At 34.9% G+C, this 15,283-nt stretch overlaps 1 protein-coding gene across 1 annotated transcript in view; it reads right to left on the bottom strand.

The window, feature by feature from the left end:
• Positions 1–15,283, bottom strand: part of PCDH17 (protocadherin 17) — a 92,559-nt gene that overhangs the window by 74,568 nt on the left and 2,708 nt on the right. Inside the window, exon 2 of the mRNA XM_010000861.1 lies at positions 14,706–15,245. Within this exon, the coding sequence (XP_009999163.1) occupies positions 14,706–15,245 (540 nt within the window). The remainder of the gene's footprint in view (positions 1–14,705; positions 15,246–15,283) is intronic.

Genomic DNA, 15,283 nt, shown 5'->3' with positions numbered 1-15,283 from the left:
CATCTGAAAGCTCTTACTCAGCAGGAATTCTCACTGAAGCCACTCAGTTTTGTAGAAATGGTCCTTTTCTTACCAATGCTGCCTTCTTGTTTCTAAGAGCAACATGCCACAAATGTTTTCTGAACAGATAAAAGCTTATTAACCCTGCAGTACTATATGGTGAAGAAGGAGATCAAATTATGGCCTTTTAACACTGACAAAATGATTTGTACTCACAATATTTAATAAGGAGAAACAGAGACAACACATATTTTAAAACTTAAGTTTGTGTTAACATCCACTATGTTTACCTTCATCTCTCCAACCCATACTCTCACTAAAGGCAACAATAAAACTCCCATAATCCATTGACCTGAGGTCCACTGAAATCAATGGATGTTTTCAAATTGGTTTGAATAGCCCTTGGATCAGTCTGCTTACTTCAGTTATGGAATAAGTGACTCTTTACTAGCATGCTACATTCCCAGAGATATATATATTGTATGTGGAAGAATGCTGCAAAGGGGAAGAAAGAAGATTACAATAGTGATAGAAAACAACCAGAAACAAATGTAATATCCCTTTATCCCAGCATATGGTCTTCTCTATGGACAGCATTTCAACAGATTTGTAACAGCAGTGATGGGGAACAGTGCTTAGCTAGGTAGCAAACACTGTATGTGGTAAAAGACTCTGGTTCTAAGTTTCTTCCCTACAGAGTGAAAAAAAAAGTTTGCAACGAAGACAGAGCAGGACTTGATTCTGAAGCCACATTGCCTGCACAGAAAACACGTATAAAGAAGAACTCCGTAACTTTCTTCCTAGTGACTATCAGAAGAACAGAGATAAATCTAGATCATCTCCTTTTCTTTAAAGCTACAATCTTAGCACCTTCCTCTTCCTAAAATCATTCCCCAGAAAAGCAATGATTCATTTATATTTCTTAGGAATTAAGAAAAACATCACAGATGTTAAAACTTACATTATTACCTTCTGTCCAATTTCTCTTTTTGGTCATTCATCTATTTATTTCAACATTTTGTTAAAAAACCCCAACAAGGTATTCTCTAAATATTTTGTGACTGAATACAAAGCCCTACTTTGGCACAAATGCCTTGGCATAATTATTTCCTCTTAGTACTAGAAAAAGACACGCCACTAAATATGCTGCCAAAATAATGGCTGAATTTATGACAGAATAGTAGATCATCAAACTTTACAGCCTCACATGCCTGTGCAGGGAGATTTTTAGCTGTAAAATAGTGATGAGTTGATTTATTATTTGTGACATGAGATAAATAATTTAGGTTTGCACAAATTTAGCAAGAAGTTCTGTCCCTAAATATATTTTAAAGTCATAACAGTCATGTGTCTATGATGAGGTACCTCGTAAAACAGAAAGTTTGATTGAATACACCATGAATACAGTAGCAGTAGTCAAGTAGGCTTGTGCAGAAAAAAAATAATAAAAAAATAAGGCCTTTTGGCTATAGGGCTTTGTATAACCATCCACAGCTCTGTCACTTCAGTGTTAATCCACTGCAATGACTTCATACAGGTCTCTACATGAAGTTGATTCAGAACAAGCAAAAAAAAACCAAACCAACAACTTTCCTGATAGCATCATCTCCTATTGAACACAACACCCACTTATCAAGGAATCTCCATGGGTAATTGTGAACTCATAGGTATTTAAGGGATGAGCCTGACCTGTAAATTCTCAACAGCCTGGGGGGAGAAAAAAATAGAAATTCCAGATTACCCCTCTCATTACAGCTTGCTGTATCCGGAAAATTCTTCTTCAAAAGTTCCAAACCAGTATTGGTTTGTCAACATCCAGAACACTGCTGTTAGTTTCACCAGGGATACGGAGACCGTACATGAATGTCAATATTTGACTGAGTGTCTAGATAGAATTCAGTGATTAACTTATGATTTTACCTCTATATCTAATTAGCAGTATGCTTGTTCAACATGTAAGAAGATTTTGCAAATAGAATGCATGCCATGGCAACTGAAGGATGCATATATATTTTATTTTATTTTATTTTTAAATTAATGAACTTTCAAAGAAAATAGTTAAATGCAACCTTGTCTAGATAATGTCCACATCACAAAAGTCCCCAAGTCAACATTCAGAAGTGTGTGTCAGGGGAAGCTTCTTTGAAAATGGGAAACAAATATACAACAGGTGCAGCACAAGAAATTTCAAACAAAAACCCATGTAAAGGGGGAAAAATAACTTGTGATTGTTGACACTGCTCTTCCTGAATATTCAAACTGGATGGTGTGTAACACGGACTAATGCTGCTCCCTGCAGGTGGATCATGAGCCCACATGAAGCCACACCAACTACCAACTTCACTGGAATTCAACATGGAGTTAGGTACTTAGCTGCAGATAGAAATCTCCAGGAGTGGAGCTTTTGCATGCAATTCTTCTATACACATGCCCTCAAAACTTGTTTGTAATTGGAAAATCTCATTAGGAGATGAATTAGCTTATTTCCATAGAAAGGTATCGGTTTACATAACTTCAGGAACATTTTAACTGATGGGAGCCTCTTTCTAAATAAACAAACTGTTGTGCCATACAATACTAAGGGACTACTATGTGGCCTTCAATTCAAATGCAACCTTATTAACTTTACCACAAGTTCCTAAGAATGAGTAAACTTCTGTTTGTTGGTTGTTTTTGTTAAAATCTTCTCAGGCATAAAGTAAATAAATACAAAATGCACTTCTGAAATATGCTCTGGTCAAGTGCAAGTCATCCACTTTCCATGAAAGCAGAATTAGCATCTTACTGCTAGAATCTTGTGTATCAAGCTTCAGTGTAGACACTCCCCAAGGCAATGGCACAGAGCTCTATTCCAAAAGAATGATAATAGGATTGTTGCTTTATCATTAACCACAACATAAGAAACAGCACCAATATAATGATAAACCAAGCTACCAGTAACCTTAAGAATGTTCAAGGAATAGACAGATACTGGCAGGAATTAATCTGCCATTTTCACACATCTGCCCAAGGGAGGTATTGTAATTGCAAAAATTTACTCTTAGACTGCTGAGACTTGTAGTAATTACGTTTCTTTTTTAATAGAAATAGCCACAGGTAGTAACAAATTGGGTTTTGAGATGGGGAACTGGGCATGCATTCTAACCCAAATTGCTATGTAATTTTCTTATTATAAAATACTATAGAAAACTTATGGCTCAAAAATTTAAATCAGAACAAAACCTTTCATTTAAATAAACTCTTCTCCCACGACTATTCAACTTGTATGCCTATTTCTTCATTTACTGGTATCAGAAAGACCAGCATGACTGCAAGCGATTTATCTTTAGATAAAGATATTTGCCAAAATTCCTGAAGCTTACATTTGCTTAAGAGAAACAGCTTTCTCTTGCTTTGCTTTCATGCAAGTAGACTAACAAGTAGGTCAAAATCTGGAAATCTAACTACTTGTTCCTAAGGTTTATTTGCCAGTGTCAGGGGATGAAGAGAAAAGTGTGTATGGTCTACATATATTTTAAATGAACTGAAATGAATATTTTCTTCAGAATCCTGGAAGCTGGTTTGAAATAATTGAGGACAAGAAAGTATTTAAGATAGTTATTTCACATTCGAAGGAATTATTATTTCTTTACTGTCACATTATTGCAATAATGAGGCATACACACTGTTGGAAAGGATTGTATATATAGTGGCTAATGAATAGATACTAAAATTCACCTGGTTACTCCTGCCCCTTGCAATACTATATCCTATTCAGCCTGAAAAGAAGCTACAGGTGGTTTAAACAGCCAAAATTTATTTATAGATTTAGAAAAAAATGAAGACTATGCATTGAAAGAAAGAACATTTAAGATTTTGGTTTTGCCTCTTTTTCACCTGATGGCTACAAAGCTGACTGATACATTCCTTGCCTCAGAGCTATGAGATGTAAATTAATACTGTGCCTTTAATACCTAACACAGCTGATATAAGCAATTGAGTGCTGATTATTCTCACATGTCACGTGACTTACACCTCCTTTTCATCATTACTCTCAATTCTGAAGTTTGATAGAGGGATACACAGTTTTAAGTAAGATATATAACTTCCACCATGAAGTGGAAAATGAGGTTCTTCCTTACTATATATACTCTTGCCTCAGGAAAGAGAATATGACAATGTCTGTCTCTAAACTTGATCTTTTCAAGGTTGCAGCAAAAGGTGCAGATTGATAGCATCTTCCAAAGCAATGTTACACAGCTACCTACAGATCATACGCAATATTAAAAAAAAATAAAATAAATAGATGCACTTCAGTCCTTAATAATGCCTTTTCACCAGCTAGATGATTATTTTGAAGCTATGCTGCTCTCTTACCTATGAATCTCCACAAATGTATTCCTACACGTAGTTATATTTTCTCACATACGGTCTAGAAATCTAAATAGTTTCTAAGGTTTCATGGCTGTAATTTTAAAAAGGCCTTTAAATTCATTATTTCCCAAGCACTCTAAATTTCACTATATTCTTAATGTCATTTGATCCACTGGAATGATGAAGAGATCAGAAAAGAACACGCTTAATACTTTACAAGGGTGGCTGGTAATCTTGGCCACGATCATCAAAACAGGATTGTTTTTATGATCTTCAAATCTGCATATCAAATTACTCAAGTCCACAAAAAAAAGCAAAAATATCAAATATTCAGACATCAGGACTATCTCAGTAGAGTAGTAAAATTCAGTTTGACATTAAATGAAATGAACAGCCCTGCAGCTTTGCAGTGTTTTTAAAGTGAAGGAGAGAAGAAACAAGGAGCAGTTCAGCTAACACAGACTCACAGATTCTGGGCTGAATTCTGCACATGCTTACATACATCAGCAACTTAATTCCTGTAACTGATCTATTTAATTCAGTGGTGCTATTGACCTTAGTTAAAATAATCACTGAATACATGTTTTAAGGACCATACCTTGAAAGACATGATACCGATACAATTATACATATATAAGTTAGTTTTCATAGGTCTTGAAATTACTTAAGCACTGGTTAAGGACATGATCCTGCTCTTTCTGTATTTGTGGAAAAGCAATCTTTTCATTAATACCAGTAGGAACAAATCACAAGTGCTGAATCTGAGGAGTATCATTAAAACTTTTTTGGGTTTTTTTGGTCACCTTTGGAATTCTATAGGATTTAAATATTTTCATTAAGAATTAATAAAGAAATTGTTTATCCCACTTCAGCTTACCTTTTTTTTTTTAAACTGAATTATAGCTAAACAATCTTAACCATAAGTGGTTGCTTAGCAATCAGCAAAGAACAAGACAGAAATATAATAAGTAAAGAAACTGACTGACATGTTCTGTGTTTGAATCACAGCATTCATTAAAAACAACAGAATAACACCAAAAGAAGTCTGAAACAAAATTCTATTAATAAAATAATACATATAACTGTCTTTAGGAACAAATTACACATTTAAAAGTTATGAATTGTGATTCACATGTCTTCTCTCTATAAAAAAATCCTTTAGCTATTATTAAAAATACATTAAAATCCTTCAAATTTTGATGAAGCCATTATTTACCTTTTGTTTTAATTCAATTGTCAAGTGTGCTTCCAGTGAGCTTAAAACCAGTATATATCTACAAAGCAAGCAAGAGTTTATAGCTTTGAAGACTTGAAATTGATTTTTAATGCACCAGCTTTCAAACACTACAAAGGCTGCTCTCTGCTGATAAAGACAGTAAACAAGAAATTGTCCTTTAAATGTTCCCTTTAATGTTTTTCTTTAATTAAAAATCAATCAAAAAAACATTGCAACATTAAATTTTTTAAAATTAAGACATTAAAATATATTTAAGGTTTTTGACAGAAGACGCACGTTCAAACTAGAATGAAAACTTATGATGTTACTTTTGTTTACTTATTAGTTTATATTTTCTTTGCACTGTAAACATTGTTAATCAATACATAAAACAACATAAAAGTAGTTTATCACTGAACACAGCTACTTTTATTGAGTAGAAATGTTTAAAATATTATTTAAATAAAACTAGACATTATAGAAGTACTGAAGTAGAACTCTTTTTGAGTACCTTTAGATTATTTTAATATATACTTTTCCTCTACTCAGACCAAAGCCTATTTGTGTAGATTAGTCACATCTACAGTCTCATTTATCCAACCTGTATTTATCCTTTGATCACAAAGCTTGTTAACTTAAATGGTCTTTTATTGTTATGATTCGCTTTCCCATAATTATGCAGTTTAACTGCCTGATTTTTTTGGAATAAATATATGCAAACGCGCCAATCATATTCAGCAGTGTTATGCTGGATGTTCTATGAACTGTCAGAGCCACTTCGATACAATAAAATTGCCTGGAAGTGTTCCAGGGCAAGGACTGCAAATACCAGTAATCATAGTGTCACTAGAACTAGTACAGGCAAATACACGCGTGTCACACATATATCAATAGATGGTCTGAAGCACTGCCTGAAACCAATTTTGCATGTCTATCACCGCATGAACTTACAATGCATCGATCAGAGGTCCCACCCACACAGCTGAAACTGTGCATTTGTATCTGTAACAAGGCTTTTCCTCTCCCATTTTGAGTCCTGCTTTGGCATGCCATGGAGACTGCAGCACACAACCACCCAGCAGGGAATGGCATGAGATTAGAAAGTTTTCTGTTACAGGTAAAAGTATTTTATGAACCAGAGGAACACTAATCTTATACATATATCACAAAGTCAGTAGAAAGGTCCATGGCTAAAATAAAATACTCTTCATTTTAAATATTTTACTTGCCTATATCACTTACAGAATACTAACCTGAAAATAGATCAACATAGGACTGATTGTCTTGAGGGCTGAAAGAGGAGATATCCCTTCACTGCACAAAAGTGTGAAGCAAATCGACTTTTATGTTGTTCAGTATAACTAACACTAATAATGGACTGAAACTATGCAATAATATCTTTATAAGTAGAGGAATTAATACACTCTTGAGTACACAGCACCAAAAAAGGAGCTGTCTTCTCATGTCAAGTAAGTGAAAGATGAACTGATCTTCTGCTATCCTTTCTGCACAGTTAACAACATTAACTTGTGAAAGAAATTCAAAAGAAAGAAATGTTTCTCATGTGGCCTTAATAAGCAGGAATTGTCTCAGCAGCCTTTGGGATTTAGCTAGAAAATATATGACTGTTCAAGGAGGTTATTTAAAGCACTGCCTAATATCCTAATTAACAGAGACATTCATATGAATTTTCTTGTTCTTGAATGTAGTACTTAATACTGAGTATTTTATCTAAAATGCTTAATAATTTATCCATTTTTTTCTTACTCATAGGATTTGCAGTAATTAATCCAGAATCATCCTCTGTTAAAAAAATAAAATAAAATAAAATAAAATAAATTTAAAAAAAAATAAAAAAAAATGTCTACAGCAGACTAAAAACAAAAGTTGCTCTAAAAAGACCATGACAAATATATTTCTAGGAGTTAGAGTACACCCTGGATAAGATTTATGGCAGGTTGTGCACTACTGCATTTCATCTCATCATATCAGCAAAAGCAGCAACCACTAGTTAATCTCCTTGTTGCCCCCTTAAAAACATAACAAATGAAACACTTAAACTCCAGGAACTTCTCCTCAAAATAATTTTTCCAGTCTCTTCTTAGTACCTTTTTCTTTTTTTTTTTTTTTTTTTTTTTTTTTTAGATTAGGTAAGAGCCTGCAGTCCCCTGAGAGTTTCACTTCTTTCCTATACTTTTGAACCTTTTAGCATTAATTTCACCACTATTGTTCCTACAGCTGAAGTACAGATACAACTGAAAGTATAAAGCTTTCAGGCTATTTGCTGCAAAAATTTGTCCCAACTGCTCTACTCTGACCTTCTGACATCAAAGGATTGCTTCTATACTTTTAACGATAAAAACAGAGCTGTTTCTGCTCTGGTCAACAAATCATTGTTTAAGTTCTTTTCACAAAAAAAAAAAAATAAACTCTTACCTGTTGGAAAATACTAATACTACTGTCAAAATGTCTTTTCTTTATACGTGCAGGCACTCCTCAGTCTTGAAGAAGTGTCTCAAGAACTCTGCCATAGATTCTATACGTTTTCTTCAGAAAGAAAACAACAATCCACATATATAGACTTTTTATATGCAGAATGTCTTACATAGAAAAGCCAAAAATTAATTTGACAAAGCATTTTAACTTTTGCAGAAACAATGAAAGAAAAATAAATGAAGCAGGATCTTTAAAAATGTATCTGTAAATATTACCCTGTATGTTAATGTTTTCTGAGAAGGAAAATAATGAAAGGGAAGAAAAATTGCTGGGGAAATTGTTACTTTTTTTTTTTTTTCTTTTTCTTTTTCATTTAAGAGCAAACTTCCAACTGGTTTACAGTTAGATGTGACTTGGAAGAAATTTATTTTCTAATGACATTTTTGCCTCCTTAGACAAGCCAGGTTATATCTATGCTTTCTTAATGTCAAGTGATATTTGCAAATATTTCACATGTGCCTAATAATAACTTTCCATGTATCAATATTTGCTGAATTTTAAGAATACACTCCTAAAATATATGAAAAGGTGAAAATATATTTTTACAAACAAATTGTTTGTAAAGAGCTATAAGAGAACAACACAAAACACTGAAAAGCTAAAAATAAAGGATCCAATCATACTATTCCTAGCTGTACTTTGTAAGGCTCTTAGTCACAATTTACTCTTGAAACACTGAAATCATTAAGTCAAAATTACGCTATTGACTGAAATACAAGTAAGAACAGGCCTATTCATCAATGTGAGTAAAGACAGCAGAAACTCGACAAATTTACTGTTAAAAGATAACTCTTCAAAGGATTTTCCTATTTAAGATAAGGTAGTGACAGTGAGCACCTAGCTCAGACAGCTTCCAGAGCCATTGAGAGCTGTGATCCAGTAAATCCTGCAGTATTTACTTCACATCTTTTATTTTAATCGCACCAACATTCTGTAACTCTTGTATTTTATAAAGTAGTCAGTTCTATGGAGATTTTATTATTATTAAGTTACTGCTTAATGAGAATTTCTGTTCTGGCAATATAAGTTTCTTTCTCATAATATCAAGCTTCTACTTCTGACTTTTCAATTTTCCTTTTTTTAAAAATTATTTTTAGTGTTTTATATTACAGCATTTCATCTTGGAAAGTTCTTTAGATTTCAGATGGACCTATATATCAGGAATGATCCTTTTGAAATAATATTGCCATAAACAATATTGGCAAGGAGTTCAAGACCAGAGTAGATGTTACACAAAACAAAAGCCCAATTCTGCTTCCTCTGTGTATTTCAGCAGCCAGGGAAGATGCCATAGTGAACAGTACATTGCCAGACCTGGTCCTAAAAGATATGTAATTTGTGTCAAAGTACTATGCAGTGTATCTTGATTAAAAGTTAAATAATGTTTCATGAAAACATAGAAAAGATCCAGCCCTGGAATTCTTACACAGGTGAGTCAATACATGGTATTGACTTCTCTGAATGAGTAAAATTAAAGCTACAGAAAAATGTAAAACAAAATCATACTAACTTGCAGACTGTATTTACACAATGCAAACATTCACAATAGATATTTTTAAGACATCAAAACACTGTAAAATCTACTATCATGCATCTTAGCCAGTTCCAAATTTTCATCTGCTGACAATTTAGTGTCCTTGCATACAGCCCTAGAATACGGAGCTGTGAAATGTTGAGAATTACTAAGTACAAACCTGCAAACATGTAGAATTGCTCCATTATCCTCTTGGTGCACAATGTTAACATCTACTATCTCTAGTGAGAGAGAATACTACTTCTCATTTGCAGTAGAAGATACAGATAGTAGAGAAATAAAAATCTGATACTTCTGTTTTCAGACAGGAATTTAAATCACTAAGAACAAACACAACTTCAGTGAGGCAAACTGCTTTTCCTTACAGTGCAGCATCTGCAGACTTCTTTCTGCAATCTTGGCATTTCTGAGCCGAAGTTTCTCAAAGTATAAGTCTGAAACAGTGTACCTAAAGACAGAGCAGCACTAATATAGCTTACGTTTTTCATTTCCCCTGAAGATTCTATCTCCTTAGGTACTACCCAACATCTCGCAATGAAGCTGCACTGGGACTTGACAGTAATCTGTTGACACATCATAAACATCAGGTGCCTGAAGTATTATGAATGATCTGTGCTTTATCTTAAAATGCTACTAGGATTGCCTAGTACAGCAGCTATGGTGATTCCTGGCTTGAGAGCTACTGCAACACAGTCAGTCTTCTCTAGCTGTTGTTTAGCAGAAGTTGCAGCCAATGTTTTCTCTATTCACTCCCATCTTATTCCTGATATATTTACAAAGCTCTCCAAGTTGCACCACAAGTATAATAATAAATAATCTCTAGAATGATCAATGCACCTTGCATATGGAGATAGTTTTCTACACTACTGTTATGTCACATTGAGGAATTCTTTATAGAGCCTATTTATTTAAGGAAACTATTTATTTCCCTTTATTTAATCTTCTGTCTATTGTAAACCTGCAAGAAGAAACTTCAACTTGTTCACCCAGGGAAAGGCAAACTGATTAACTCAGAACTTTTTGGTAGGAGAGATATGAAAATAAATGTGTATGTTTGTGCATATTTCTTTCTCTAATGTCTGCTCTTCAAAATAAAGCAAAATCCTGTTTCTCTTTGTCAGGTGGGTATGTCAGCTTGATTTACTCACCAGAATGAGACAAACAGAATTTGTCTAGTAGCCTTTAAGGCCTAGAGTGAACAGAAATCTTTCAGCCATGCAGTTTCCAAAAACAAATAGTTTGGACCGTAAGTGATTCAAAGCTCACATTAAATTTTGAATCTGTCAATAAGTCTATATTTACATATTTTTAACTTACTTGTATTTGAAAAGACTGTTTCTAAAGTATGTTTAGAATACGATTGCTGAAGGTAAAAGAAATTAAACATGCTAAAGTTTGGCTATTCTGGCTTCCTAGTACGCTCTTCATCCATATCAACCTCACGTGCACATCAAAACACAAATGGTCTGCGGAAGTGTACTGCATCCCTGGCTATCCATCCAAAAATTTATACATATATATATAAGCATGCATGTTTAAATGATTTCATTTTATGGTAATGAGGAAGTTAATTTATTCACATACGTAACTCATTCAATCATAGCATGTAGCTGTATGCTACATAGTAGTGAGTAAACACACACAAGTTGTTAAACTGTGTGACTAATGTGTAGCAGAAGTCACTAAATGAGAGGTAAGATTACACCACTCTTACACCTATCAGGTAATATTTTCTCCAGCTGCTGGTCATTTTAGCTTAGTCTGAAACTCGTAGTCACTAAGTAACACTTTACTCCACGGGTATTCATTGACATAAATTGAGCTATTTTTAAAATAAAATACTATTAATGAGAATTAAGGCAATCATAAATTCTATCGATTTTACTAGCTCTTCCTGAGAAGCAAAAGGTGTGTTACACACTCTGAATAAGAGAAAATTTGGATCTTACTGAGAAATAAATTATTTATTTGATGTTAAATATTTATAGACTCAATTGGATATACTAAGTAATAATATAATATTTAGTATGTTTATATATATCCATATATATATATCCATATATATATATATAAAACCCATAAAGTTTTAATAACAGGCTCCTGCTAGAAATTCTGCCATTAAACACTTGTTAAGAAAATGGAAATGAAGAAAAGCAGCTCCACTGTATGAATTATACAGTGTGAGATTATTGTGGCCCAGTAATGTATCTGGAAAACTGAAGTGAATGTTCACGAGAGAAAACACTCACAAAATTGTTTACCTTTCTCTTACTGAGGTAAGGAAGAAAACTGCTTTTCTGAGTTGACTAATGACAGGACATAATAAAGCAGCTGTGTAAGTTCTCTATCTTTTTTCCACTGGCTATACCTTTGCTTCCTAACTGTGTAATTTACTTTTCCAGACACAAGTTTTCTGGAGTCATTAAGGATATAGCAGACCCAGAGAGATCTCTGATCCTTTACTATTTCACCCTAAGTTTGCAGTTTGACTTTTAACTGTGGCAGAAGTACAGGACCAGACACAAATAAGTATCTACATTCTAAATGAAAATTTTATATAAAATTTACTCCAAGGATGTGGAGATGGAGATACAAAACGTATTTTAGTAATGCAGAATTATAGTGAAGAGGATTGGATTTTCTTATCTAGCTTCTTTAAGTCTGGGCCTTTCTAAAATAGAAACAAACTACTCTGTTTCATACTGTGTATTTGTTTGTTTTGTCAATAGAACCACAAAATATAGTATCAATAAGTATGTTTGAACAGGTTGTTCACTAGGGAAAAAGTGCATGTTTCTTAAACTACCTGCTGGACCATCTAAATATCCCAAAACATTCTGTGCAGATGTTCAGGGAAAGCAAAAACAATATTAGATACACCAGTATGTGCTATGAGAAGTTAGTTAACATTTCCCACAGTTGTCGTAATGAAAACTGTTATAGAAACCACAACACACCTTTTTAAGGGAGGAAATTCCTCTTTTAGCTTTATATAGATCTCAGAAAAAAAAAAAAAAAAAAAAATCATTATTGATGTCATACAGTGAACACTGTAAAAAAAAGGAATAATATTTTCCATAGGGATTTTACACTACAATTGAATCTTTACTACTTAGTAGCATCAATACATTAATTATTTGCTTTATATAGACATTACATCATTGTAGGAAAGTATAACTTTCTGTCTTTTAGTAACTATTACACTTACCAGTAAGAAAAAAAAGTGTTTGTTGTTTTGTTTTTTTTTTAGCATTCTGACAACTCCATTTTACATTAAAAAAGTTTACATGACTTAAACAAGTGTCATTGAAAGCTGTTTGTTTTTTAAAGCATGAGCTATAAATCAAATTATCTCTTGTTGTGCCCTAACCTAAACTCTTTCCTGAAATGTCACTTTTTGTTAAAATCAATTTCAGATTTTAAGTATTGCTCCACTCACTTAATTGATAGCAACACAAATTCATGATAGGCGTAAAATGAAATTGTTTCTGTGACACAACTCAATCGCGGATTGAGGTTTAGTTCACAGTGACCTTGTACAGCCAGCCTTTTTTCCTTTTTTCCATTTTTTTTTTTTTACTTCCCGGTTATAAATATGCAATTTACAGGCCATCAGTTACTGGAATTTTGGTTAATTAACCTGCCAGTTCTCAATGGCCACTTCTGTTTAGTTTAAAACATTAGATACAACTGGCAACTAGAACATTTGGTGTTCACAGACCACAGGGTATGATAACTGAAACGTATTACAAATTTTCATCTGGTACACCAAGTGTCTGCAGTGCAACTTCTTTCCCACTAGCCACATACACAAAATGAGTCTGTGTCACTTCTGATACATTCAGCTCATTCCTCTATGACTCAGAACAGCATATCAGGAGAACCACAGGATAAAACAGATATGACATTTCAAATATGTTTAATAGCCATTATCCAGAGCCTGCTTTCAATCCAAACGTTAAAAATCACTTTGGAACATACCTATAGTATTTGAACATTAAGCTGCATTAATCATGAAGTAATACTTTAAATTAAATCAATCTGAGCCAAATTCTGCCCTCACCTTCACTCTATGAGTTCAGTGCTATGCAATACATCTTCTGAGTTTGGACTTTAAACTACCTGCTAAAAATTAAGCCATTATTTGATTATCACCCTGTATCCAATGGTCCAAATTCTACCATTCCTCACAGTCACGGAAGCCGGTAGAGAACAGTGTGGATATAACTAGCAGCAGAATGCAGCTCAGCTGTAGTTTCTAAATCAGCTTTGGTAGAAGAAAGAGCATGTAAGTCTTTTGCTATGAAGTAATCATCAGTATTGACTCAGGCTACTGGAAATCTGACTAGTTGTTTTGCTGTTTTATGATAGGATGTGAGTTTTTTTTTAACATTTGGGGGAAGGAGGGAATCACCACACACATATTCTTTCTATTTGATTAAGCAGAATTTTCAGCACTGAAGGTCTGGTTGTTTATGGGGAGAGGAGGAGGCAGTGGAGCCCCAATGATACTCTTCTGCATCAAAAAAATAAATATTTATGTATATATATTCTAAAGAAGGAAATTTAAAAAAAAAAACAACATACATCTTGGAAAGATAGCTCATATTTACAGACAAGATTGGAGGGCTATAATACACTGTTGCAATAGATGTCCTCAGTGTGTAGAGTTTCTCCCACGTCCTGTTAGTTACTGCAGGTAATATGACTGCTTCAAAAATGCCCTTCCCTATCTCCACCCCAAACCAAAGCTAAATAAAACCTGTAGAAGTGCCCACCTCTGTCTGAAAGCCTTCTGGGAAAATACTCCATCATTCCCCAAATGTACTAAATGCCTACCTGCACTCTCACATGCACCCCTTTTGCACTGGCATAATAACCCTGTTTCTGTGGGTGTCTACTTTTGAATCACATTGGGAACACTGGCGTGACAGTAGAACCAGACTCATCAGATGTGGTCTGGTTCCACTTTCATTAAGTCCACCTCTCCTTAGCGACTTCTGTTGGTCCCTTCAGTGGTGCCTTACAGCAGATTTCACTGCAGACAAAAGGTAAAGTTAAATCAGCTTCTAAAGAGAGGTCCAGGGTATTCTAAAAGTCTCCTACCTGAATTATGGACATCCGGCTCGGGGGAGCCTCGCTGGCGTTAGTCCCTTGCCCTGTGAAGCTGGTATGGCAGCCCACATGTCCCTGGGGTACAGTCAGGTTGTTGGAGGCAGGCTTCAGGTACATCACCTCAGACCTGGGAGAGCTGAGGGGCAGGCGGGTCTGGTAGTCAAAGTACATGGGTGAAGTGGCCAAGGATGGGCTGCTCACCACGTTCATGACATTGAGGGGGCCCCGGCTGTCCTCGCCTTCACTGGGCACCAGCATAATGTCATTCTTGCTGATCTTCTTCTTCTTGCCCTTACCCCCTCCACTGCCACTGCCTCCTCCTCCCCCGCCACTGCCTCCCCCTCCTCCCAGCTGAGGGTGGCTATACTCAGCAATGCGACAATTATAGGTGCGGATCTCCTTGTTCTCTCGCTTGCACTTCACAGCAATAGTGATCATGGCAGCCAGCAAAATGATGGAGACAGTGCTCAGCGTCACAATCAGGGGCAGTGACAAGTCCCAGTGTGGTCGCCGATGCTGCTCACCATTCACCTGCGGCTCCCCCCCCCCCCGCCCGGGGCCTGCCCCTC

This window comes from Chaetura pelagica, unplaced genomic scaffold (assembly GCF_000747805.2).
Source record: "Chaetura pelagica isolate M959 unplaced genomic scaffold, ChaPel_1.0 scaffold115, whole genome shotgun sequence".
Lineage (NCBI taxonomy): Eukaryota > Metazoa > Chordata > Aves > Apodiformes > Apodidae > Chaetura > Chaetura pelagica.
This window is presented reverse-complemented; position numbering and strand designations above follow the sequence as displayed.